The 27,524-nt window shown below is 40.9% G+C and overlaps 1 protein-coding gene across 3 annotated transcripts; it reads left to right on the plus strand.

The window, feature by feature from the left end:
• The first annotated feature begins 1,798 nt into the window (after positions 1–1,798).
• Positions 1,799–25,587, plus strand: srrm1 (serine/arginine repetitive matrix 1). 3 transcript variants are annotated; one of them, XM_060933273.1, is made up of 17 exons: positions 1,799–1,906; positions 6,968–7,057; positions 10,451–10,573; positions 13,414–13,584; positions 13,968–14,053; positions 14,153–14,341; positions 14,486–14,689; positions 14,772–14,888; positions 15,221–15,375; positions 15,510–15,590; positions 15,732–15,818; positions 15,936–16,080; positions 16,330–16,413; positions 16,544–16,879; positions 19,982–20,207; positions 24,655–24,828; positions 24,963–25,587. In XM_060933273.1, the coding sequence occupies exons 1-17, from the start codon at positions 1,886–1,888 to the stop codon at positions 25,068–25,070; spliced, it is 2,397 nt and encodes a 798-aa protein (XP_060789256.1). In that variant the 5' UTR covers positions 1,799–1,885; the 3' UTR covers positions 25,071–25,587. The 3 variants fall into 3 exon arrangements, with proteins under 3 accessions (XP_060789256.1, XP_060789257.1, XP_060789258.1); XM_060933274.1 differs by having other exon boundaries at positions 24,970–25,076; XM_060933275.1 differs by lacking the exons at positions 1,799–1,906; positions 6,968–7,057; positions 10,451–10,573 and adding an exon at positions 10,709–10,984.
• Positions 25,588–27,524: the final 1,937 nt, after the last annotated feature.

Below are 27,524 nucleotides of genomic sequence, written 5' to 3' on the forward strand. Positions count from 1 at the left end.
GAATGACTAAAGACCTCTAGAGTGTAATTTGTATATTTTGTTTTATTTTGGATGCTATGATAACTTTTCAGTGTTACTATATTTTATTCTTTATTGCTTTTTGACATCCCTGATTTAGATTTAACCCTGAAGAACACTTTATAATACATTTTACAGTATACAGGACTGTGCAAAAGTCAAGTCTTAGGCACCCTATTTTTTAATACAAATCTTATCAACGATTTTTTAATGATTTCTGCATTATTGAATAAGTACAAAAAGCATTTTATATATTTGCAAACATTACTGTTCCAACAAAAAAATCTAAATAAATGTGACAAAAATGTTTGCATGTCGGTATAGAAAGCAATGTGTTACGTAACAGACCTTTTTACGGACAAAAAAGCAAACAAATAAAGGCTGTTGGGTTTTGTAGCCCAGAAAAAAAAAAAGAAGCAAGTTCCACAGTCAATGTCTCCAGAAGAACTGTGGGACATTCTCCAAGATGCTCAGTTAAACTTATCAGCTAGCATCCTAATAAAACCATACAGCTTTTACCTGACTCTACTCATATTTTTTCTAAAGGTAAATGTTGTTATATCAAATACTGACTTTGTTTAGTTTAATACTGTTTCCTGGTCTTTATACTACATTGCTTTTTTATATCGAAACATTTAATTATATTACTTCCAAAGCCATCTTTGCTTTATCGCATGTCTTTACGTATGCACAGCATCATATAGTGTTTGTATCCACTGATCTGCACACTCCCATTCCAGATTTATTCTCCCTCTGATGTTATAAGTGGCTCCCCTCTTTTCTTCTCTTCTGCAAAGGCTTTCCACTAGATTTTGGAGCATGGCTGTGGGGATATGCACTCATTCAGTTCAACTACAAGAGCATTTAATGAGATCAGACACTGATATTGGGATGTTGAGGTTGAGGAGACTCCAGTTTCAGTTCCAGTTCATCCCAAAGCTGTTCAGTGGAGTTGAGTTCAGTCAGGGCTCTGTGCAGGACACTCAAGTTCTTCCACACCGTGTCTTCATGGAGCTCCTGTGCTTTGTGCACAGAGGCATTGTCATGCTGGACATTCTATACAATTGAGTGCATATTAGAGAAGCAGCCTTGGGCCCAAAGGGTCACCAGTTTGATTCTCAGGTCCAGCAGGTAAAATGTGAGGAGAGTTGAGTGAATGAACAGCACTTTCTTTTCCGTCTGTATCATGGCTGAAGTGCCCTTGAGCATGGCACCTATCCCCCAACTGCTCCCCGGGCGCTGTAGCATCGCCACCCATTGCTCTGGGTATGTGTGTGTACTCACTGCTCACTTGTGTGAGTTCACTGCTTCAGATGGATTAAATGCAGAGGAGGAATTTCACTGTGCTTGAGTGTACGTGGCAAAAATAAAGATGACTTCTAAATTTGTGGCAACAGTTTGGGGAAGAACCACATGTGTGTGTGAGAGAGAGATGGTCATGGGGTGCATATACTTTTGGCCATATAATGTACATTACGTTACATTACAAATTTACACTTTCAGCAATAGAAGAAATCTTGATAACTTAATGGTTTCAATTTCATTTAAAACCCAAATGGTGTTCAATGTTTATTCGTTGATTAGTGCTAATTTTATCGTTTAATTTTTATGATATTTACATGAAACTATTGAAGATTGTTGTTCCTTGATATTGCACAGTTTTTGTCTGTAAATTTATTGAAGAATAAAAGTTATGAATCGGATGACAGCCAAGCCGCCTTGGCGCTGGTTGATGACGTCACCACGCAGGCACCTCCATCCGGAAGTGAGGAGAGAAGAGCAAGCTGAGAGGCGCCGCGGTGCATTGTGGGATGTTTTAGCTTGTCTCTACGCGCACTGTCGGTCGTTTTTGCCCACGGTTTTGAAAATGGACGCGGGATTTTTCCGCGTAAGTAACACTTTTATTATCGTTCACAAGGTTTTAGAAAGACGTAATAATGTTTCTGAGTGGAAAAATGTGTGGATTATGAATCTTTAGATGTGTATTTTAGTGTCCGTGCTGTATTTACAAACCTGTAGCAGTGAGCGGATTTAGACAAAATGGCGGATAAGTGCGCGAGGTGTTAGCATTTAGCATTGCATTTACCATAGGCCTGTTTCCTGTCAGTAATTTTAATATAAACACGATATTATAAACTTAATCTATATAAAATAGTCTGGTCGTATTTGCGCGTGCTAAAACATTTAAACAAGATTAAAAGTAGGCAATATTAACTGTTGAACGTCAGGGTTTTTTTTTTACCACAGCGCTCTTATGCTATGCTAACTAGCTGAATGAGAGTTCAGTTACAAACTCGTATATTTCATTTATTTCTTTTACATATAATTATATGGTTTGACTTTCCATAATTTATTAACAAATAGCTACATATTCAGAGGTTGTTTATTTTCTATAGTGAGTTTGGTTTGGATTAGGGTTTGGTGAAGTTGCAGTGGGACACATGGTGGAAATTTTTTAAGGATGCCAGATTTTGAAAAATATTTTAAATAAATGAAATAATCTTCTCAAAGCTGAATTAAAGGCTACAGAGACCTAGATCCGACACATCTGTGCACTTTAACCATCTCATTCTTAATTTACTTCATCTCCGAATACACTTTTAGAATTAGTATTCAGTTAAAATGCAAGTTTTTTCCAAAAATAAATATCATGCACTAGAGCGGCGGCTACAGTTATCGACACCTTAACGATCTTTTGGTCGTTGCAAAAATAGAAAAGACTTTCAATACGTAAACTGTGAATGAATAATTACTCAAACTTCCACTGGGGAAAAGAGTTGATTCCCGATTACTTAGCGTATCAGATCACGTGACACCGTTCCACAATTACACCTTTGTCTACAGTTATCGACACCGTTCCACAATTATCAACATCCAGTTGATTATTTATTTTTAAAAAATCGGTATATGGTATTAAGTTAATAAAACAGCTTTTATTTAAAATTTGGTTTACACACTTTTATATTTAGTACAAAATATATGGATGTCGGTGTTTTATGTAAACGAGGAAGTAATTCTAATGTTTGTAAACAGATGAACTGATAATGTTTAACCTGCATCAGAAAATCCTTTTGTTCCACTTTCTACCCGCTTTCTAAATATTTTCATAGATCACATTATGTTAATCATTCATTGTTGTTTGTATTAATTTCTAGTTTTGTAGTTTACCAATAAACGTCAACAGGAAATTGACACTGTAACCACATGAACATCCAGGTCAAAGGTCGATTTATTTATTTTTCTTTTTTAAATTAAGATTTTAAATTTACATCTAAAAATATAAAATGTCTACTGATATTGTAATATGTGGTAGATATTGACGACAAACTGCAAAAAAAAATTTTTTTCTGAATGGAATAGAAAAATCTGAATATTTCAAGCGTGTACTTTTTTTATATGCTCGGAATTTAATTCTGTTCTGATTCTATTTATTGCAGGCGGATTCCAAATACTCCATATTCATTCCATTCTGTTATGAATAAAAAAATATAAATCACAGCACTTTTATTTTAAGCATCTACATTTTATTTACATAATTTTGTAATTATTTTAGAAATGAATTTTTCATAAGTAGGAATAATTTTACATTTTAGAAAATTGCCAATTCCGTGTCTCCCCCCCTTCTGTAATTATATATTTTAGTTCCACTATATATTTGCTCAATCTTTCATGTGAATGTTTATTCATTTAATATAAAAACATGCTTGGGTTAAAAAAAAGTTATTGTCCAAAAATGTAATAGTTTCAGTTATTAATTACATGATATATGTAATGCTTAATGCTATGTTATTTACCAGCTGGGAGGTCCGTATCGTGAAATACCGTGACCGAGGTCTTGGTATTTCACCATATGGACCCCGACCGTAAGCTGGTAAATAATATATTTAATTTTTTTCTTTACCAAATTCTAACAGAAACCGAGCCACGCCACCATTTTGAATCCACGTTCACAGCTGTAATGCAAATTGCTTCCTCCTCGGTATACAAGTGCACTTCCATGGCAGGGAAAAACTACATTTTGCCGCCTATGTAGTCCCCTATTTATACAAATAGGAGTCATTCAGGATTCAGCCACGTTTTTGCTCAGTGTCAGCAACAGTTACAGGTTTTTAGCTTTCTCCTGAAACGTTTTCTTTTATTTCGTCTTCCTCAGGGTAGTAAAACTTGCTTTCGCTGTGAAGACTGTCGAGATAGATAGATAGATAGATAGATAGATACTTTAATGATCCAAAAGGAAATGTAGGCATCCCGTAGCTCTTAAGACACATACATTCAACATACACAAGGACAAAGAAAAACACAACACCAATGGAATGGACATTCATGGTAAATGCATATTCCACATTCAGTCACTGTGAGTGCACCAATAAGGGGATAGTGCAAAGGGTGGGTCAAAGTGTCCATAAGTCTGTAGGGATGAAGCATAAAAATCAGTCAGAACAGGAAAGTACTGATTACTGCACTAGCTTGATATAAGGAATATTTACTTAAATTCAAGCATAAAAACAGGTGAATTCCCAGAAAACAAACTCAAACGCAGTAGTCCATTTTTCCCTACCCCTTCAGGGAAGAGTTAAAAAGTTGAATGGCCCGGGGAACAAAAGATTTTCTCAGCCTGTCTGTTGAGCATGACAGAGAGAGCAGTCTGCCACTGAACAGGCTTTTCTGCCTGTTCAATGTGCTGTATAGGGGATGGTGCTCATTGTCCATAATTAGCAGGAGTTTGTGGAGTTATCGCTATCCATGCTGTAAAATTAATGCTATTCTCCTGAGAAATGTGAAAATAAATGTTGACAAAAATTGCTACGATGTTGTTTGTTGTTGTGAACGAGCGAGTCGCCAGAGGTCTGTATCCGGGGTCTGTATTGTAGGATATGGACCTGCTCGCCAGCCAATCAGAGCGCAGGATTTGATGGAAACCGGACTGCGAAAAAATAAATATTAATGTATTAACACTTTATATTCAGGCATGTGAAATTTCCGTGAAAACGCGAAAATCCGCGCTTTTGAAAGTTAATTTTCGCGTAAAAATGTCATATCCGCGTATTTCAATCTCGTTTTTTTTTTTTTAATTATCGCGAAATTTTGTTTGGTATTCTCCGGATTTTAACTGGGCCTGGAAGTGACGAGATTTCCCGCCATTCTAAGCTCCATACAGCGACGCTGTAGTGACTAAGACGAGCATTATCGAAGCACGCGGTGCGAGGAGTTTGCCATCATCAACATGAAAACATGGCGAAAGTCGAGTGGAAGTTTTAATGTAGTGCATGAGATCCTACTGCTTACTGAGAAATTGTCAACTCCAGTGCTATTCATTGCACAAGTATGTACATGTATTTTTTAATACTGACAATGTTTGTTTTAGTGTTCTTTTAAGAGAAATATGTTAAACATTTTAGACAGAGTAGTTTCTATCAGTCATGTGTAATGCTTAGTGTACCTTAAGTGTTCAGTGTTTTTAGTGATATATTTTTCATGTCTCACTAGCTGTATGTTAACTATGCTGATATGATTGAAACATTTAATCCTGATGGACATAAATGTTGTGTATGTAACTGGCAATTCCTTTTGTCACATTATATTGAGAAATTCTGCAACATACAGTGCGTTCTTAATTTGAGTTATTGAAATGATTGACAGTGCTTTATCAATTTTTCATTGATGGTTGTTTATGGTTGTTTAAGAAATCTGAATTGAATTCAAGCTAAATGATTCAATCATTTTACAGTCAATAAATGTTTTAATGGTTATTGAGACTTGTTGTATTTTCACTGAAATTGGCATTTTATATTTTATTCTGTCATTTAGATTGCTCTTTAAATTGTCTTGATAAGGCCTCAAGTATGCTTTAAATGGCACCATTTAAGCTTCATTTTGCAAAAATTTTCCCAGGGGAGGCCCCCCGGACCCCCCTATGGGAGGGCGCACCCTCCCATACCCTCCCCACGACAACTTGCGTTGTCGGGATGACCCCTTCGGGGTCATCGTCTGACACTAAAAAATTTTCCTCTTTTTTTTTTTTTTGGAACCTTGCTCACATGCCTGTATATTTCATTGGTTTTTGGTTAAAAATGAAGGCCATGTGACCTCATCGACTGGATTTAGCAACTATGAATTCCTGTATCGAGGGCGCGTGCTATAATGTTGCTCTTGAGACTCCTTACGGGTGTGTTTGGGGGGAAAAACGTGTACAGAGACGGTGTTCGTTTCTTTGACCTTGCTTTAAACTTTTAAGTGTTTTTTCCTGAACTCGCTCTTTAGTCCTAAAGTGTAATGTTATTGGAAATCCAGCCCTGAACTGATAAGTGATGAACAAACAGATGGGAGACCGCTTCAGCAGGGTTCACCCGAACCGAGCCTCAGTACTGTGAGCTGCTGTGTATTTTCCGGGGTGAGGCGTTCCCGCTTATAATCCCTGGGTGTCTCTTTATCCAGTCAGCGTGCACACTGATCATAAGCCCTCGTGTCATTTACAACATAGCAGGCCTTAGATAGTTTGTTGACAACCCGGTTTACACCCAGATTTGATTTCTTTTTGCAAAAGAGAGAGAGAATGAACCTCACTTGTATACCTGTGTGGATTGAATTTCTTGGGTTTTGAAACTGGATTCCGACAAAAACCTGTTTTCCGTTTCAGACAAGTGATTCTGCGATTTCCACCCTTTTTTCCATGATCAACGAAAATCATTCCTACATAAGCATTAAATTAGTGACAAAACATTCTGCTTTGTGTCTTTCATTAAAATATCAAACATGGTTTCTGTTGATTTCATTGCCAGAAGTTAGAAGTGGTTAATTTGGGGAAATTTTTTAAAAGGGTTTTAATAGAAATTGTCTCCTTTCCTGAGCTGATTTAAAGAAGACAGCAGTGACATGATTTCCACATGATGTACTTCTGTATCATGGTGCCTGTTCAGTGTTAATAATTAATGGCACCTTTGGTTTTCAGGGCACCAGCGCGGAGCAGGATAACCGCTTCAGTAACAAACACAAGAAGTTACTGAAGCAGCTGAAGTTTGCAGACTGTCTGGAGAAAAAGGTATGAAGTGACCTGGCTGTGTGATCGTTTCTGTGTGTTGGTGTGATCAGCCTGCGTTATGGCACGTTTCATTTCCTCTAGAACAAATCGCATGAGTGTAAATTCACATGAGTAAAAATGGGGGGGGGGGGTAAGATGAGCTGTGCATTAAAACAAGCCACAAAATGCAAAATTGTGTTCTGATGAGATTATTCATATATTGTAATACAGCGCTTTGCAAAAGTATTAAACCCCCTGAGGTCGTCATAAGTCGCTCTTAAAATCCATGTTCAAAGTTGAAATCTGTTATTTATCAGCAGATATTTAAAAATGAAGAAATAATGCTGATTGTATAAGTATTCACCCCCTTCAGATTGGTACTTGGTAGAACTAATTTTGCTGCAGTGACACTGACAGCCGAGACACTTCAGTTTTGATCAGAAGCCCAGGTTCGGAGGATGGAAAGTGTTCCCAGAGTATGGTGCTGCCACCATCATGTTTCACCGTAGAGATGGTGTTAGTTGAGGTATGGCCTTGTAAGTTCCTTATGGGAAAATCTGTGTCTCTTCAGTGATGTCATCTGAGGTGGTGTTTTTCTTTTTGTCTAGAAAATGGGAGCGCTCTTAATATTTCGCAGGTGAAGGTTATGTATAAGTGATGTGTGTCTCCTCGTTGAGACACTATCTTTCATCTGGAGCTTCCTCTGACCTGGGGGGTGTTTTAAAGGGAAACTTTAAGGTGTTTTGTGGTTGCTGGTTATAGCGTTCTAACTCAGTACTGGACTGATTTCAATTGTTTTTGTCCCAGAACCATAAAAGATGGGAAAATTGGGCCCGTGTTTAAAAAAAAAAAAAAAAAAATCAGTGAGTTTCCCCTTAAATGTGTATGCAGGAAATATCAGTGTCTCAGTTCAGCTACTTCTGTACTTGCACTTGATGTTTTAAGTTCATTTACACTGGTAAGTACAGCAACAGGAAGTGCAGTACGAGTACTTGGATGCTTGACTCAGAACAGTCAGAATGCAGTTTTCAACGCTGCACACTTCTTACCCTCAGTGGTCGCCGCCTTGGCTACAATGGGGAGGGACCACCAATTTATTTTCAGCCAATTGGAGGAGGGCGTGTTGTGGAGACATAGCGTTGTATTTCCGTAAGAAGTGAGCAAAAAGCTGGTAGCTGACGACACCATCTTGTTAAAAGTCATGCACTGTGTGTGTGTTAGAGAGCGAGTGCATGGTGAACACAGTGTACTACATGGAAGTGTAGCCTACCAATGGAAGGACATGAATTGAGACATGGTGTATCTTTTAGTTATTAATTTTTTTTTAGATCCTTGCTGATCAGGAATTCGTTTTGAGTTTTAAAATTCAGTGTAAGAGCCCAAGTTTCCTATTTAAAAAACAAAACGAACAAAAACCTGAAGAACAGGGCTCGACATTAACTCTAATCCACTCAGACAAGCAGCAAGATTTCTCACTCATCCCGACCGTAACCTTTTTATTCTGATGTATTTACTAGTTCAGTGAAAGGAAAGTGATTAACAAAGTTTATCAAAAAGCAAGTATAGTTCTGATCATTATGCTTTAATGATTTATAATTTTTAAATAAAATTCAAACAATAAACAGAAACGATCCAAAGCACCATTATGGTGTGTGTTCTAACCCGTTACCTGATCTGCATTTGTAAGAGTTAGACTCACCCAAATTAAAAGCCTCTGGAGGAAATAAAGTTAAATCCTGATTAATCCAGTAAAACCTGAAGTATAAATTAATTTAAAGAAAACTCGTCAGACATGTTAAGGGTGATAATCATGTTGTGAACGAAAACAAACTGTAAGTGAGTTCTGTCGTAAAATTCCCCCAAATATTTTACGATAATGTGTTAACAAAGAAAAATACAATCGGTGAATGTCTGAATGAAATGAAGATTACCACAGATATTTATTTTGAGATATTTGATCACCTTATAATTTCTCTGACTTCAGTGAAGTCTAACAGTCTAGAATTAGATATTATGCTGTGGTTATTTTTACATACGCGCCTGCTGTACTCCGCTTCCTCTGAATTTCATGAACAATAACACGGCTGGATCACTGAGGGGATTGAACTAGATTTGGAGCTTTTTTGATAACTTTTGAACAATTTCTATAAAAATGGTGATTTTCAACAAGTATTCAACTCGTCCCGTCAGACTAGTCCAGCTGTTGAGCAACCAAAAAAAAAAAAAAGGAATTGTTCGTTTTGTGATAGAAGTATGAAATATGGCCCACTAGCTCAAGGTGATGTATATAATTCTAGATACGGGGGCATTTGATTCATTGTGGTTGCAAGAAAGGGTGTTCGGGTTGACTTAAATGTCATTCTCATCTCATCTCTAGCCGCTTTATCCTGTCCTACAGGGTCGCAGGCGAGCTGGAGCCTATCCCAGCTGACTACGGGCGAAAGGCGGGGTACACCCTGGACAAGTCGCCAGGTCATCACAGGGCTGACACATAGACACAGACAACCACTCACATTCACACCTACGCTCAATTTAGAGTCACCAGTTAACCTAACCTGCATGTCTTTGGACTGTGGGGGAAACCGGAGCACCCGGAGGAAACCCACGCGGACACGGGGAGAACATGCAAACTCCGCACAGAAGGCCCTCGCCGGCCACAGGGCTCGAACCCGGACCTTCTTGCTGTGAGGCGACAGCGCTAACCACTACACCACCGTGCCGCCCCTGACTTAAATGTATGAAGGCTAATCTTCAGTGTACAGCATTTATGCTTCTGTGGCGGGGATTGGAATCAGTAATGATGAGAGGTATTTTTTCAATATTTTAATATCATATGATCATATTAATAGCTAAAACTTTGAACTGCAAAAATGTTTTTCTGGCAGCCTCTTTATTTACTTAATCCTGTATCCCTATGTCATGTGACTTGTCACGTGATACCTTTGAGAACAATAAATTCTTTGTGAGGTAGACATTCAGTATGTGTGTTTTTGTTTTTTTGTTTTTTTCCCCCGTAAGCAATCTTATACCTTGAAAACACAAATTCCTTTAGCCTCGTTTTCATGTTGGGTTGATTTTGCACATGCATATTCCAGGGTTTAGAAGCCAAATTTGAAATGCCCCCATATCTAGAATTTTATATAAGTGTGCCATACTTCATGCTTCTGTCACAGTGTGAACAGTTTCTCACCTTAACAGCCCAACTAGACAGGGATATGCAGATTTGACCAAACGTATGCTTGTCCCGGACAGTCGGACTACCATTAATGTCGAGCCCTGGGAAGAATGTGTACGTGTGTTTATCATTCATTAATTCCAGGTGGGGGGGTTGAATACTTTTGCAAGCCTCTCTGCTGAAGTTGTTTCTTCCTCTTTGGTTATTTTTAATGGTCTTTTGGACAAATCTAATCTCAGGTGGACATGACAAAGGTGAACCTGGAGGTCATCAAGCCGTGGATCACGCAGCGCGTCACGGAGATCCTCGGCTTCGAGGATGACGTCGTTGTTGAGTTCGTCTTCAACCAGCTGGAGGAGAAGGTATCCGTCTATTCCCATTTCCCTGTTTGTCGTCGTCTTTTTGTACTCGGATATGTGCCAGGCTTTTTGGAGAGGAGTGAAAGCGTCAGAAATCAGACATTAACTAAGAAAAAGATTTAGTGTAACCAGACCAAAAAAAAAAGTGAGAGGCACGACTTATTTTGTGCTAGCACTGGGTAAAGAAATGGTATGGTTTGGTACTTTCTGAAGATGCTGTGATGTGTATCAGCGTGTCTTCTGACCGGCACTTTGTTTCTAATGATGATGTGATTTGATTTAAAAGGCCTGAACCAATATGGATGTTATTCCTTGCATCTGAAGTATAGCACCAACACCTAATTAGATCTCAGCTGAGCCCAAAGTCTCACTGAACCCCAAGTCTCCCTTCATCATGAGCTTTGTGTCTTTGAGGTGAGTTTTCGATCAGGGCTTGGCATTCTGTCAGTGATGAATCGTGTCAGTTTGTTTTTATTCTCTTTATTTTCAGGGATGAAGTTTGTTACAGCACTTAAATAAAAATACACGACAAAAAATACTACTAAAAACATCTAACAATACAGTTATGGGATTAATGATGAAAATATTTTTTATACTTTTTATACGAGGAATATCTATGGAAGTAAAAATAAGAGAGACATATCTGAGATTGTAATAAAGGGTTTGGGTGAATATAATTGAAGGGGGGGAAAAATCAGATTTTTTAAATTTAGTAACCATAAATGCAAACTCCATGTGACACACAATTCAAATATACTTTTTTTTTTCTTCCCTCCCCCGTTCAAAACAACCCGAGAGATGTCTCGAGTTCATTCTCTTGGATCCTTCTCCCTCTCGCTCTCCCTTTATTATTTTTTCTTTTCTTTTTTTAATTAAATAAATTACAGAAAACTGATCTGAACAATCATTCCTGTATGTGATCATTTTTTTCCTTTTTATATTTTTTGCCTCTCTTTCTTTACTTTCATAAACATTTCTTGTAATGCTTTAACACGTCTGTTTTATTTTGTACAAAATAGGTTTGTTTTACTTTTTCTTTCCTTGAAATATTGGATGCTTTACATATTGAGGAGGGAAAAGTGTTGCTTTAGGATCACAAGCAATGTTTCCATCAGAGGTTTTTTTTTTTTTTTTTTTTTTAAATCTATCCACAATACAATAAAATTCTCATTCGTTTACAAGGCGATGATTAGAAACGGTGCAGATGCAATCACCTGAAATAGGATCAGGCCTATATGTGTGTCGGCTAAAACAAGATAGTGGATCGGATCTTGAACTCGATTTGGAAAAGAAATGTAGTTTTGAAATGGTGAATATTTACATGTAAAATGTGTTTGTTTATAAAGTGTTCAGTTTATTATATTTGTAATGCAAGAACAGGTGTATTTTATTTTGAAGGTTATTAGTTTTTAAAGAAAACACTATCTGATAGCTCTCAAAAGTGGCGTCTGTAACTTAAATAAATGGCGATTATCGTGTTTTGGAACCAAATTCTTCATTTGTAGTTGCATGTAATGTCTGAAACGCGTTATGGTACGTTACAGTGGCTAGAAACTGTCGTTGGTAGTTACAGCTTTACCTCTGACAGGTACAAAACCCTGGCACTGGAGACTCCTTCCATAAATGTTATGTGATGTGTTCTATAAACATCATTCCTGAACAGTTAATCCCTGTGAACAAGCTGTTGCTAAGGAAACGATAACGTATTAGAACAAGCACATTAATATAAACGACCCTTTGAGGAAGTGAGGGGTTGTGTAGCGCTGTGGTAGAAATCTGTTGGATAAATTGAATGATTAGATTTGTGGATGGAAACATGGCTGTTGATTGATTCAGTGGTTGCCGGTAAGTTGTTCTGTACAGTAAGGCTGTTTTTACGAGTCTGCGTGCAGGAGGAGAGCGACGGAACAGGTATCACCCCGTCTCTGAGCTTCGTCCAGCCTTTTAATACGGACGCAGTGTGAAAATGGAGAAGTAGCAAATGGGTTGTTTAGTAGTTCACTTAGCAAAAGTTTAAACACCTGAGATGATGATGATTATGATATTTTACTTTTATTTTTCTGCTTTTGAATTACTTCTGATTTTGATGAAAGAAAAGTAAAAAAAAAAATTTCCCATGCCCTGTATACTCATTATTGCTTGTTCGTCTCTTGCAATTTAGATAAGTGATATAACATTATACTCAAGGTGGTTGAGTCACAAGCAGTAGGGAGGCGGAAGCGAGCCAAACGGAGCGTCCCTGTCTGTGCAGGAGCGGCGGGCGCTCCAATCCCCCAACTCCGAGGATGCGCACACACTGAAGACTTCCGGACTGTACTTTGTCTCTTTGGGGTTTTTGACACACTGTATTAGTTGCTGGATTTTATTGTTGCTGTGTCACAGCAGTTACGGGAGGGAGGGAGGGCGGGGCAAAGCCTTTTACCTATCTTGCAATGCAAGGAGCTCTGCTCTCATTATCATGTCTATTCATTTTTGTTTGTTTGTTTGTTTTTTTTTCTCTCTCTCTACAAGGAGGGCTCTTTTTAATATCAGGAACCAGAAGTAATGCATGCTTTTAACTTAAGAAACCAATCCAGAAATCAGAAATTACGTTTTCTGGAATCCAACGCGATTTGATTCTGATCAAATCCAGAGTTTTAGAAAATCCCTAGCAGGCCCCTTATTGTAAATCCAATGTTTGTGTTGAGGAATTTTACATTTTATAATAAGTGTTAGCTTTGACCAATCAGAGCCCATCCTTTCTGTTCTGTGCATGCTGTCACTTCCTGTTGCTGTATTAAGCTCCTCCCCCCACTGTTTTTCTCTTTTTCTCTCTCTCTCTCCATCCTCGATGTGTGTTGTAGAATCCAGATGGTAAGATGATGCAGATTAACTTGACCGGTTTCCTGAACGGGAAGAACGCGCGCGAGTTCATGAAGGACCTCTGGCCCCTGCTGCTGAGTGCCCAGGAGAACATCGCAGGAATCCCGTCCGCCTTCCTCGAACAGAAGAAAGAGGAGATCAAGCTCAGACAGGTCAGAGATGGGATTAAAGTGATGACTGGTGTATAAAGGACATGTAATGATGAGATAAAATGAAATGTTAATAATTTTTTTTTTTTAAGTCAAATGGTAAATAGGAATTAACTGCAGGAAGGGTTTGTCGTTTTACACCATTGTCCTTAAATTGCATGAAGTTGATCTGCTGAATTTGTGTTGCTTGTTACTTCTTGGTTGGATGAGCTGAAGCAATTCTCTTGGGTGTGACCTGTCATTTGAAGACCTTGTTTATGTATTGTTTCATTACCAATCTAATCTTGTGCCATTGCCGTACGAGTTTGTCATTTCTGTGATGGTCAAGCGTTCGTGCCAAACCCGTTAAACTGAAACGTTAGGGTTTTTTTTGTCGTTCTCAAAAGGAGTCACTGGCAGTCATGAAGAAGGTAGACGAAGATAAGAGAGACAGAGAGAGCAAAGAGAAAGCTCAGTCCAGGAGTCCCAAACGGTAAGCTGAAGTAATAAGGTGCTGAGGTTTTATATACACACACACACACACACAGGGCTCTGTCCTCAGACCTTTCCTTCCATCTTTTTTTGACCCCAGGAGAAAATCTCGTTCACCGGCAAAGCGCGAAAGGAAACGCAGCCACTCTCGCTCGCCTCGACACAAACCCAGCCCACCAGCTCTGCCCCTGCCCAGCCCACCCAGCCACAAACCTGAGCCTCAGCCCGAGCCTGACCAATCAGAGAGCTCCAAACCAGAACCGCTGATCCAGGAAGCTTCCTCGACCAGGTAACTACGGAGTATGCGTGGAGATGGTGTTGCGGTTATTTTGAACAGCAGTCCTTAGATGGTTAAACACGTCTTGTTCTGTTCTAACTTCCTACACATGGAATAATAACCCATCTCATGGCACTTTTTCCACTTCCTGTCCAGTGATTTGACAAACGATGCAAAACCGGATTCGGTATCGGAGGTTCCAAAGGACGTGTCTCCGGAGAAACCTGTGAAAACGGAGGACAAACCCAAACCACGGGAGAGAGACCGGGACCGGGAGAAAGAAGGACGCCGGGATCGTCCACGCCATCGCACACGGTCTCGCTCACCACGCCCCCGACGACGCCACCGGTCACGGTCGAGGTGTGTATACACATATGACTTGATCCTATAAGCTTCAGCATGTGTCTAGTCACCCTTAGTAATAGTTACCTTCTTATCGCAGGTCGTACTCACCCCGGCGCAAACCGAGCCCGAGGAGACGCATGTCCCCAAGACGCAGGAGTCCCCCGAGACGGCCACCTCCTTCCAGACACAGACGCAGCCGCTCACCTGCACGCAGGTACATCCGCTTTTGGCAGTGTAGGATTCTGAATTTAAAAATTCAAATACAGAGAGTTACATTTTAATTCGAGTGTTTTAAAGAAGTAAGGATAATGTATAAATTTTATATATGCATGGATGTATACAAAGTGTGTGTGTGTGTCTGTATAATTGTGGTAGTGAAGCCTCAGTACACTGACGTCTGTCTATATCAGGATTTAATCGTTGCCATGGTTACGTAGTCTTAGCAGTGTGTATTAAAGAAGCTGTGGTTAAATCAAATTTGCGTACGTGTATACACGTACAATTTATATTTGTATTCATCTTTCTTTGACTCTCTCTCTCCAACAGGAGACGTTCACGTTCTCGCTCATCTTCAGGAAGTTCGTCTTCACGCTCACCCCATAAGAGGCCCACTAAACGCAGCTCCATCACACCGCCCAGGAAACAATCACGCCGTGCTGATGCGTCCCCCAGCCCCAGCAGGAGGCGCCGCAGCCCATCGGGTACAACACACAGCTGATGGTGTTTTGGTCATCAAGACTTGTGTCCTAAAAAACACACATTATTTACACGGAGTTAAATTCCCGTGATGAGTTAACTCACTCTAATTAAATGTGATATTGCGTGTGCGTTTCAGGTTCGACTCGGCGACCTGCTGGAAGACACGAGTCACCGTCTCCAGCTCCTAAACCCAGACGATCAGACTTGTCAGAATCAGGTGTGTATAATATGCTCTCTCTGTTGACACTCATGGAATAATTTGCCATTATAATCTAAGGTGGTTAAGAGCTAATGTAAATCTAGGGGTGTTGACACATCGTGTGTGTGTGTTGACTGAGACCCCTTTCTTGTGTTTCAGAGGAGGATAAGTTGGGGAAGGTGGCAGCGGTGGACTCCATCCAGCAGCGACGGCAGTATCGCAGACAGAATCAGCAGTCGTCTTCAGGTTGCCTTTTTTTCCATCGCCTTCATTTATATACTATTCTATTAGAAAGTATGTACATGGTAGTAATGCGTGTGTGGTCTGTTTTTGTTTTCCCCTCCTTTTTTTTTTAATATCTAGAGACTGGCTCATCATCCTCATCCTCAGAGGACGAAGGGCCGAGAAGATCAGGTAGAGGGCCGCCAGCAAGGAACGGCGACATCAGGAGAAGGCGGAGTCACTCACCCGTGTCGCCGAGAAGACGGCACAGGGATGCATCACCGAGGTATTGCGCCACCGGACATCACAGCATCCTGTTTGTTCTCGATCGTTGGCCATTTTGTGTTCACGATGATGGTCTGCGCTGCAGCTGTGTCCGAAATCACTCCCTGTGCACTATCGAGTCGGGTGTTCTGTAGTTCAGACGAGAGAGAAACTCCGCGCTCAGGAATCAACAAGTTATTGTATTAATGATTTTAAAAATGACACCACGTTCTATTGTGACTGATATTAATCCTCATGATTTTTCATGCAGAAAGAGACGTTCTCCGTCTCCTCGACGTCACCGCTCACCCTCACCCAGACGACGGAGGTCACCATCACCTCCACCCAGACGCAGGTATATCAATCCCTTTTTTTTTTTTTTAAATAATGGTATGAAGTATTCCATGTCCCGAACTAATGAGAGAAATTCTCCAATGTGTGTCTTTTCCTACGAGCGCAAAAGTTAACGTGGTCGCCCCCCCCAGGTCGCCCTCGCCTCCTCCTCGCCGCTATTCACCACCCATCCAGCGGCGGTACAGCCCCTCGCCTCCTCCCACTCATAAGAGACGCCCTTCTCCTTCGCCTGCTCCTCCAAAGCGCAGCAGTCCTCGCTCGTCTCCTTCTCCCCCTCCACGCTCACGCCGTAGTCCACGCCGTAGCCCACGCCGTAGTCCACCGATGTCCTCTTCAGGACGTCAGGTCAGCCCACAGGGCAGGTACCCTCCTGCAGGGTCGTCTCCGCAGCGACGAGGGCAGTCCCCCGCTCACGGCAGAGCCATCCGCAGGGTGTCGCGTACCCCTGAGCCACGTAACACACAAAGGTGAGTGGGTTTCGTCAAAATTTGTTCATCATATAAGGAATAAAGTGCTGAATCTGTGAGCGTAAGCCACTGTAAATTGCAGTAAAGTCGTTTAGTAAAATTGTGGTGTTTTTTCAAAACTTAAGCTGTTCTGGGGTTGAAAAATGATCATGATTTTGATTTATTTTTTTTTTTGGCATGTTTACCTGTTTAGATTTTACAGAATATCTATAATTATTTGATCCACATTTACTGGATATAAGGCCAAAAAAAAAAAAGTGTGTTTCCGGTTACCCGACCGACCCTAAACTTTTTTTTTTTTTTTTCATTTTTTTCCCAGTCGCGACTTTTACATATAACCCAACCGCGTGAACCGGAAGTTTTTGCCACTCACTGGGAAAATCAGGGCTTTCCACAAGCGCCGGCTGCCAGCCATACAGCCGACTACACAATTAAGTCCAGCCGGCTACTTTAATGACTTATTTTTGTAGCCCACAGGCTCTAAATATTAATTTTCGATTTTAATAAAATTAAATGTTTATCTAACGGACTGACAATAATGTCAAACTGAACCGCACTCATTTAAGTTGTGATTCGCGCTGTTTGTACCGATAATAACCACAAATTCCCTGCAGACTTCATTGATCAAGGGAGAGTAACTCATCCGTGGCCTCGACATGCGGTGTGCGCGCGCACTTGGCGGAGGCAGTAGTGTGTCGGGGCCGTCAGAGGGAACAGAAGCAGAGATGACGCTTATTTTGTCTTTCACCTAGAGACATGATTCAAACTTTAAAACGGAGACAAACTTCTCCTGTGTGGATCTGGCATTCAACTTTTTTGCTAGGTTCTATACTGTTTGATCAGTCACAGATCAAACACCATGAGCAAATCTGGAGAAATTCAGGCTTTATAATGGGTGTCTATTGCGTTACACACCAGTGGCGCTCAGGAGTTTAGAGTGTAGGCAGCTTGGAAAAAAAAAGCTCTAACTTTCTCATTTAAACTGTTTTCTCAGCCACAATTTTCACTCTACACACACAATTTTCTCAAAAGTTGTAGTCACACATTGCGTGAATGAAGACAAGTGTCTCCCTGAGCGATAGGATTTACAGTTTTTGAATGAGAAGCCTGAAAGTAAGGAGAGGACAGCCGCGCTCTCCCATAGACTCTCACATTATAAACGTGGCAGCGCTTTTACTGCAAAATCAGAAAAGTCACTTGTTTTTAACTCGCTCTAGTGTCCACATTTTTTACACTAGGGACAAAAAAAATTACATTAATGTGTTCATGGGAGCCTTGTAGCACTCAATGTGAAAGAATTTTGTGAATAGCTCCTTTCGTTTCCATGTAAATCAGCGTTGTTCGAGGAGAGGGAACTCTAGAGAAAAAGCGCTCTTTGCTTGTTATATTGTGTCTTTTCCCTGCACCGTTACCAAGGCGACGAGCTCCACTCAGGGAGCAGAGAGGGGCGGGGCTGCTCTCTCTCATGGTGTATTGAGCTGCTATATTTACAGAAAAATTCATGTTAAAAGGTGTCTCATGCTGCATCAGATTCATCAGAAGGTGGTAACTCGGGTGACCTGCAAAGAAATTCATTATATTTTGTGAAATTATTCCTGTCTAAATATAGGTTATGGCAGCCATCTTGAAAAAAAAATTTAAAAAAAAAATGCCTGCCTACAGACCCTAGTTTTGAAATCTATGTAACCAGGAAAAAAAAACACTTATTTTTTTTTTTTTTTGGCCTAAGCAATCAAGTGCTCCAATTGGCTACTCTACTGCTAGGATATCAGCTCATATACTGGGAGTAAAGGAAATAAAAATGTCAGAGTGCATCAAGTCAGATGCATCACTTTTATCAAATATTTAAAAAAAAAAAGTCGTCAGGAGATGACACATCCCTCCAGCCCCCACATGAGACCCCACTCCAGATTTTCCTAAGTTGAATTGGTTGCCATGGAAATACAGAAAAATTAAAAATCTCAGAAATCCCAAAGTGTCAAAAGGCACAACTCCTCTAGGCACTAAACACAACGGTGAGGTTTCGTGAAAAAATTCCTGATAGTTTGTTATGCTCTGGAAACTAAAATGTTTACAGACGGACAGAGCACTAGCTGTATCTCTCTCCCCCCCCCCCCCCACACACACACACACACACACACAAAAAACGTTATATTTGGGGGGGGATACAGCTAGCACGCTGTCCATCTGTAAACATTTTACAGGGGGAAATAAACAGAAATAACAAAGAATATAGGGTGCCCATTCCACACTCCAGCCAGTCGGTGGCAGTAATGCACCTTTTAAATTGGTTTGCCAACTGCCAAAAACCCTAACGAAGAAGAAAATGGAGCGAGTTGCTGAACCAACCAAGGACACAGTGAAAACTCAAACAAAACCCCAAAATAATCCAAATAAAAAGCAACAAAATATGAAATGTTTGATAAGAACGTATCTTATTTTTCAATAATTATTATTGTAACATTTTTCACTAATTGCTCCTGTCGTTTTGCCGGTTTGTTTACATTCTAAGTGGAAATGATTTTCTGTTTTGTATGAAATTTTTATTTATCAAATTTGCGAAAGTAAAAATGTTCTTGCTTAAAATCCAGTGAATGTGGAGAGAATAAAACAGTTATTCCACTCAGTCTCTGTGTCGATGGATTATAGCTGACTCGGTGCCACGCGCCTCGTCGGCTGCCGGCTCATCTATGACTCTTATTTCATTGAATAACTGTTAAATATCTCTTGTGTAGATCATATCTGGTCATGTGACCTTACTGAGTGTCCGAGGTGTGAACTGGTGTGAAAAGCCCCAGGATGAGTGTGATTTAAGGCGTCGTGTGGATGAGGAGCTGTTGAGTAAAATAAAGAGAAGCTCCTAGGATGACTGGAGGAATGTGTTTACAATTATAAAGAAGTGTTATATAACCGTGGGCACAGAGTTTATTTCCAAAATAAATAAAAATGAAGTCCACATGATGCTGATGTCCTGCTGGGCTGGGTTTGTGTTTTTTTTTTTTTAATGGTATTTTTGTTTATAACTGATCTGTCCATAATCATCGAATACAAGAAACCAAAATGTCCTTATAAACTATTGGCTCTGAATCCCATCCCCCCCAGAGGGTCTCAGAGTCCCCGGCCGATGAGAAGACGCTCGTCTCGTTCGCACTCTGCCTCTCCTGATCATTTCCCAGCAGCTTCATCAGCAGCTTCCAGGTCTCTCAAGCGTCCGGCTCCTGCGTCTCCTTCCCCCGCCCGCTCGGCCAGCGGCTCTCCCCCTCTCCCTCCTCTTCCTCCTCCAGCCAAGAAGGCCAGCAGTGCCTCACCAAGCCCTTCCCCCAACAAGGTAGGCTCCACCCCACCGCACTGTATGAGTCTCATTTAATATATTTAACTTCACACCCCAGGAATTAGTAGTAGTAGTAAAAAAACTTTATTGTCCCCTGTGGGGGAAATTTCCTTCAGAAAATGAAACGTTAGACATGAAAAACCAGTCAAAACAAGCAAACACTCACAAACCCCATTTTGTTGCTACACATATACCCAAGACGCCACATTTATCCCAATACATGACAAGACATTGGACAAGTGTCAGCCATCAACAATCAGTCAACAATCCCAGTTTATCCATAGCATTCCCATAGCAGAAGAGCTGTACAAAGCTGCAAGGGTGGTAAAAAAATAAATGGTAAAGCTATAAAAATAGCATACCTGCTCAGGCCAGCTGAACAGGGGGACGCAAATTAAGATCTACATTTTTGTTTCACACATTTGTTAAAAAGGCTAATGGCTTGTGGGATAAAAGATTGCTTCGTCCTGTTTTTAAAAATAGCGGGGTATCGGAATCTGCTACCTGAAGGCAGCAGCTCAAAAGTATAAAATAATGGATGTCTTTCATCTGTTAAAATTGTATCAATTTTACCAAGTGATTGTTCCCTGTATATGAATTCCAGATTTTTCTGATTTGTGCCCATCAGCTTACTAAATGTTGTTACCAGTTTCCTAAGTCTACCTTTTTGCGCCTCTGTTGCATTGCCAAACTAACAAAGAATCCCAAAGGTTAAAACACTCTCCACAAAGGCACTGTAGAACATCTTAGCTATTCTGTTGTCAACCTGAAATGAAACCAGTTTTTTTAAAAAGTGAAGTCTCTGTTGTCCTTTTTTAAATTAAACTCCAAATATAACCTGTTTCATGGTTTCTAAACTACCATCTGACCCGTGCATGTTTCTTCTCTCATTAGTCCACAGTGTCAATAAAAGCTGATTGATTATATCCTGAATATGCTAATGAGTGAATAATGAGCTTCGTTTTATCAGATAACATTGTCCTGCTTTATAACTGATAAACGAGCTTCCTATCTCAATACTAGCATGAAATGCAGATTAACTCGTGGCTTCCTCCAAATTAGTGAGGATATTTAGAAATTTGGTAGAATTTACACTCTGGTATTCTATCTTAAAAAAAAAAAATCACACCAGCTCATAAGACAAGTTGTTTATTGGCGATTTTAGTATTTGCCTATATCACCATTTTAGTTTCAGTTACCTTTTATGAAATGTGCCATAGAAAGTTTTATTAGTATGGTTCTTATTGATTTATTGTATTTATTTACATTCTCACCATTCTGTTTGCGTTTCCATGCTGTAGGTTTTCTGTCTGAAACCCGTAGCTGAATCGCTTCCACTCGTTTTAAATCCAGTCCATGATTTATTATTATTATTATTATTATTTTATTATTTTTGTTTTTTGTTAATGTAATTTTTCCTTTTTTTGGGGGGGGGGTGAGTTTGACTAAATTGCGAAATAAGGGATGGCTGTATTAGAAGAGGCACTTGAGCATATACCCCCTTTGTCTGGGCAGTAAAACCTTGACTTTACACACTGCCTGGGAAAGCATTTTCAGGAGGAGAAAGAAAATTATTTAACGTGAGATCCTGCGCAACTGAAAAAGGAGCTGCTATAACGGCGGCTATACATATAAAGTGTTCCATTATTCATGTAATGATTTGTATCACTGAGGTTTTCCTTAAATATCTAATGACTCATGTGACTCCGACATCGGGTCTGCACACTAGACTTTACAACCTGCTGGAAACATTGGCCATTTTATCACAGAGGAGACGTGTATTAAAATAAAAAAAAAAATTACACTGTAGCCACGTTAAACGGACTCCCTTCACTACATGCTTTTGCACATAATGAACCAAGTTTGTGTCCCTTGCCTTTAGTAACAATTAGTCGGAGTCTTCAAAAAAAAAACATCACTGTCGCGTCCATGCATGCTGGCGCTTGGAGCACCATTAGGACTAATTACAGTATCATGCACCTGTTCCAGATCAGAGTGCAGTCACAGCGTGCGCTTATAAACACACTTTAAACACAGACCTGAAGTATACGTGCTGTACCGAGTGTCTCACATTACCAAGCTTTATATCTGTGTGTTGTGTTTTTGATTTTTTTGTGTATTTGGACTCCGCCTTTCGTCTTTGCCTCCCCCGTTCTGTTTGTGCCTTGCGTGACCATCGCTCATTTCACTGGTTGTTTTTGTCCTGTTTGCCTACACACACTGAGCCATGTGCTCCTCTTGCCACAGAGACGATCAGGAATCAAGTCTGCAGTCAAGTTAACGATACGTGTTAACGCCATAAAACAAAGGCTTAACGAGTCTTGTTTATGTGTCGATCACGAACCATTATCGAGAATGCTGATCAAGGATCGATAAAAGGATGAAATGACTGCTGATACCGCTAACCTTAACACCTAAAGTCTACTGGGGTGTTTTTATACCCCCAGCCCTGCAGTGTGACATAAATGACATCGGTGATTTGACACACATGAATGACCTGAAATGAAGATTTAGAAAACGGAGCGAGTCAGTGGGCAGGCACTGACAATGAACAATACACCGGGAACCTCGGTCATTTCCATAACAGACGAAGAAGTCAATCATCGCCTCTGTTCGAGATCCTTTAACTCTGTGAGTGAACTGTGATAGTGACTCGGGAGGAGAAATTTGTGAGAAGGAATTTTAACGTGCTGAAAGTTTCATATATAACACGAGTGTATGGTGTGACAAGTGGCTCCATTTCAGTATTATGAACTATTTGTGGACGTCCTCCAAGGAGTTGGTTATAGCAGGGTTGCAGTGTGATTAATATATAGATTTAGGCACTGCCTAAAAGCGGAGCTCCCATCTGTTTCTGGATTGTAGAATTTTCTTATATCATAGCCAGTCTCTTTAGTTTTATTTCTTTATTGGCTAGCACTGGCCGCTAGGCGGTGTGTATGACTGGTAATTGCTAGCACTGGCCGCTAGGCGGTGTGTATGACTGGTAATTGCTAGCACTGGCCGCTAGGCGGTGTGTATGACTGGTAATTGCTAGCACTGGCCGCTAGGCGGTGTGTATGACTGGTAATTGCTAGCACTGGCCGCTAGGCGGTGTGTATGACTGGTAATTGCTAGCACTGGCCGCTAGGCGGTGTGTATGACTGGTAATTGCTAGCACTGGCCGCTAGGCGGTGTGTATGACTGGTAATTGCTAGCACTGGCCGCTAGGCGGTGTGTATGACTGGTAATTGCTAGCACTGGCCGCTAGGCGGTGTGTATGACTGGTAATTGCTAGCACTGGCCGCTAGGCGGTGTGTATGACTGGTAATTGCTAGCACTGGCCGCTAGGCGGTGTGTATGACTGGTAATTGCTAGCACTGGCCGCTAGGCGGTGTGTATGACTGGTAATTGCTAGCACTGGCCGCTAGGCGGTGTGTATGACTGGTAATTGCTAGCACTAGCCAGTGTTGCCAGATGCTGCTGACGTTTTCCAGCCCAAAATATATTCAAAACCCGCCAAAATACACTTAAAACCGCCCAATCTGGCAACGCTGGCACTGGCCGCTAGGCGGTGTGTATGACTGGTAATTGCTAGCACTGGCCACTAGGCGGTGTGAGTGGTAATTGCTAGCACTGGCCGCTAGGCGGTGTGTATGACTGGTAATTGCTAGCACTGGCCACTAGGCGGTGTGTATGACTGGTAATTGCTAGCACTGGCCACTAGGCGGTGTGAGTGGTAATTGCTAGCACTGGCCACTAGGCGGTGTGTATGACTGGTAATTGCTAGCACTGGCCACTAGACGGTGTGTATGACTAGTAATTACTAACACTGGCCACTAGGTGGTGTGTATGACTGGTAATGGCTAGCACTGGCCGCTAGGCGGTGTGTATGACTGGTAATTACTAACACTGGCCACTAGGCGGTGTGTATGAGTGGTGGTACACGGACAAACAACAAAAAATCGACTCGGTGGGTTTACCATTATTCTTGGGTATGGTGCGCCGCTCGCGCGGGCCAACAGACGTCCTTTTGATAAAAGAACCCAATCCGAATAGGGCTTAAGAGCTGTTTAAAGTTGATCTCACACACAACTGAAGGATTAAGAGTTTTGGAGTGGTGCAGTAAGTCCACCAGGTTTGATTAGAAAAGGGGCAGCGTACATGTGTTATGGTACCGTACGCCATAATTTCCAATTATTGAACCTAGTATGAATTTAAAAAAGGATTGGCCAAATGCCCGGGTGTGGTTCATGCCAGAAATAAAAATGCTAAATGTAGCATATTTATTACCGTGCATCACTATTGTTTATTGTATTACAGTGATGTTATCTGAAAGTGTTCCGTCTCGAGCCGCATGCCATGCCCGTGTGAACTTTAATAACCCTGTTCTGATGTGGAGAGCTCATGGTTAATACTGAATACAACCAATCAGTTCTCTCTCTCTGTCTCTCTCATTGTTTAGAACTCTGATGTAGATGTCAGCAAGAAGAAGAAGAAAAAGGAGAAGAAACACAAGAAGGAGAAGAAACACAAAAAGCACAAGAAGCATAAGAAGGAGAAAAGCGGCGCCGCGCCATCAGGAGACGGACAGGAGACCACTCGGGTGGAGGACGAGCACGAATCCGATCCGAAAAAGGTGAAGTGTGCACTTCTGATCCGCTCAAACCTTCGTTCACACTAAACATCACTCATGCAGATCGGAGATGTGGTCACCGGTTTGTTTGTGTTTGTTTGTTGATCAGATTTTAATTAATGCTACCTTTCCTGAAGGAATCAGAGAGTGAAGTAGAGGACAGTCTGGATGATCTGGAGAAACACCTGAGGGAAAAAGCTCTCCGCTCCATGAGGAAAGCCCAGATGTCTCCATCCCAGTCCTGAGAATCCTCCCACCCATCTCTGTCTGTCTTTCTCTCTCTCTCTCTCTGCCATTTTGTTCAGCTTTAGAATGTATAAATTGTTCTGTTCACCCATGATGGTATGAGGTTGGGGTTTTTTTTGATGCAATTTGTGTTCAACTTTGCAGCATGATTTGTCTCTCCAGCCATGAAAATGACAAAGAAAAATAATAAGAAACACCGGTTTTTTTCTCTCTCTCCCCAAATTTCATTCTCCAGAGCAGATAACTAGGGTGTAGAGTCCCCCAGCTTCACCCGTTTTTTTTTTTTTTTTTTTTAAATTTTCATTTTTTGCTAGGGGTGCAGATCTGTGTTTGTCCCCGTGTGCATGATCCATACAGTAGACACACACACACTGTGCGAAACGGAGAACAAGCGAGAACACTCTGCTTCTCATCCCAACGTTTGTTTTGTAACTTTTTAAGTTGTTTCAAGTTGTTGAACCGTTTGAAGATCTTTGGCTTTGAAAAAGTCGCATTAAACGAAAGGATAAACTTGCATCATGTCTTGAGTGGGTTCTTTAGGATTTTCTTCTTGGCTCAAATTGATTTTTTTTTTTTTTAAGTCCACATTGGTGTGAAGAAATTGTGCAATTTATAGTGAATAAACATTGTTGTTGACGTTTTGTACAGATGTGCAAAGTTTATGTATTGGGGAGAAAATACACTTCTCTCCAATACACTGTATTTGGGGAGAAAAGTTAGATATTAAAATGCCAAGCTGCATTTTAATATCTAACTTTTCTCCCTAAATAAACAGAAGAAAAGCCAATCGACATGAATCTAGAATGATGGATATTTGTGTAGGAGTCAGGAATTCTAATGAGAGTGCCGATCAAGATGCCCGGCCCCTTTTCCCTTATGTCCCTTGTGTCATGAGTCGTATTATGAATCCTTCAAGGGGGAAAAACAAAACCAGAACGCGTTCTCCGTTCAGGACGGTCTCCTCAAACCCAGAGTTCAACAAGTGACAGCGAATCACAATGGCCGCTCACAGCATCTACAGTAAAACCACCATCAGCTGCAGCAGCGTTTCTACCTTTAAATGAGTTACTCTGTCTATCCGCCTCCGATCAATCAACACGGACATTCGCTTGGGTCACACCGGCTGTGTGATGATCGCAGAAGGTCTTGATTTTCCTTCTGGTGCCCATGTTGAGGTTATGGTACGTTCAATCCAAGTACAGTGAGAACGTTAAAAGTCTTTCTGAGACGTAGAGGAAACGGGCAGCTACAAGTTTATTCAGAATGTGTTTTTGTCCTAAATGTTCACCTCATGAAATCTTTTTAATGTGACAGTTTGAAAGTGATCAATGAAAGAAAATAATGAACAATTATGACATGTTTGGTAAGAAAATAAACTGATTAATTAAAAGCCATTTGTGTGTTGATGTTCAGGGCGGAGTCAGATTTCAACATGCAGTTTATAGGACGTGCTTACTAGCCTTGGGCTTTAATGTTAACGTGATTTTGTTGTAACGACCATCAAGAGGAGGAAAGTTTGGCTGTTTGAGTGCACGTGTAGAATGAAGGATGGCCGGTTGATGGAAGCAACAGAAAGGGGAGTGGCCTAGACAGGTGTGGATTGATGACATCACCGAATGGACAGACACGACCCTTCAGCAGACGGTGGAGGGCAGTGGTAAACGTCAGAAGATGAAGCACCAACGCTTGTTAAGCCCCTGGATGACTGATTGATTGAACTTTGTGGAGCTGACATTAAAGTAGCTCTGGTCCTGGTTGAAGTTAAAGCCTAATTGGCCAAATTGGTGGTGTTTTGAGCCAATGAACAGTCGCTCTCTAGTGGTCAAGTGGAATTCTGGACTCTGATTGGTCAGAAGGTGTTGATTAACGTTCTATCACAGCAGCTCTGACAGTAGTGCAGCTGCAAATCACAGCACTCGTTCTAATATGTTATCGTTTCTATAGTAACCGCTCACTCAAAGGGATGAACGATTTGGACAAATATTAATAACACCTTCTGACCAATCAGAATCCAGATCAGAGCTATGGTATAAATGTACAGTATATTGCCAATGATGGATGAAGCGTGAATGGTTGTGTGTCAGCCCTGCGATGACCTGGTGACTTGTCCAGGGTGAACCCCGCCTCTCACCCATAGTCAGCTGGGATAGGCTCTAGCTTGCCCGCGACCCTGTAGAACAGGATAAGCGGCTACAGATAATGGATGGATGAAGTGAATGGACGTCATATCTGCTACCAGAAAAGTATGTCAAATCCTGTGGTGAGAGAGTTGGGATTATTTCTCTATTTCTTGAATAAAAAAACTAGTACTGTTGGCAGAAATGAGGTCACTGTGGTGCGCACGCACTTCTGATATCCAGATCATATCCACACCCTACCGTATCCCAATCTTTGGAATATTCAGACACGTCGTCTACACTTAAACTTGTTTATTTTTTTGCAGAAATTTAATC

This window comes from Neoarius graeffei, chromosome 11 (genome assembly GCF_027579695.1).
Source record: "Neoarius graeffei isolate fNeoGra1 chromosome 11, fNeoGra1.pri, whole genome shotgun sequence".
NCBI classification, from domain to species: domain Eukaryota; kingdom Metazoa; phylum Chordata; class Actinopteri; order Siluriformes; family Ariidae; genus Neoarius; species Neoarius graeffei.

Coding starts and splice junctions, on each gene's coding strand:
- srrm1 (XM_060933273.1), top strand. CDS start 1,886: ATGGACGCGGGATTTTTCCGC. Junction 7,058..10,450: donor CAGACTGTCTGGAGAAAAAG/GTATGAAGTGAC, acceptor ATCTAATCTCAG/GTGGACATGACAAAGGTGAA. Junction 14,342..14,485: donor CAGGAAGCTTCCTCGACCAG/GTAACTACGGAG, acceptor CTTCCTGTCCAG/TGATTTGACAAACGATGCAA.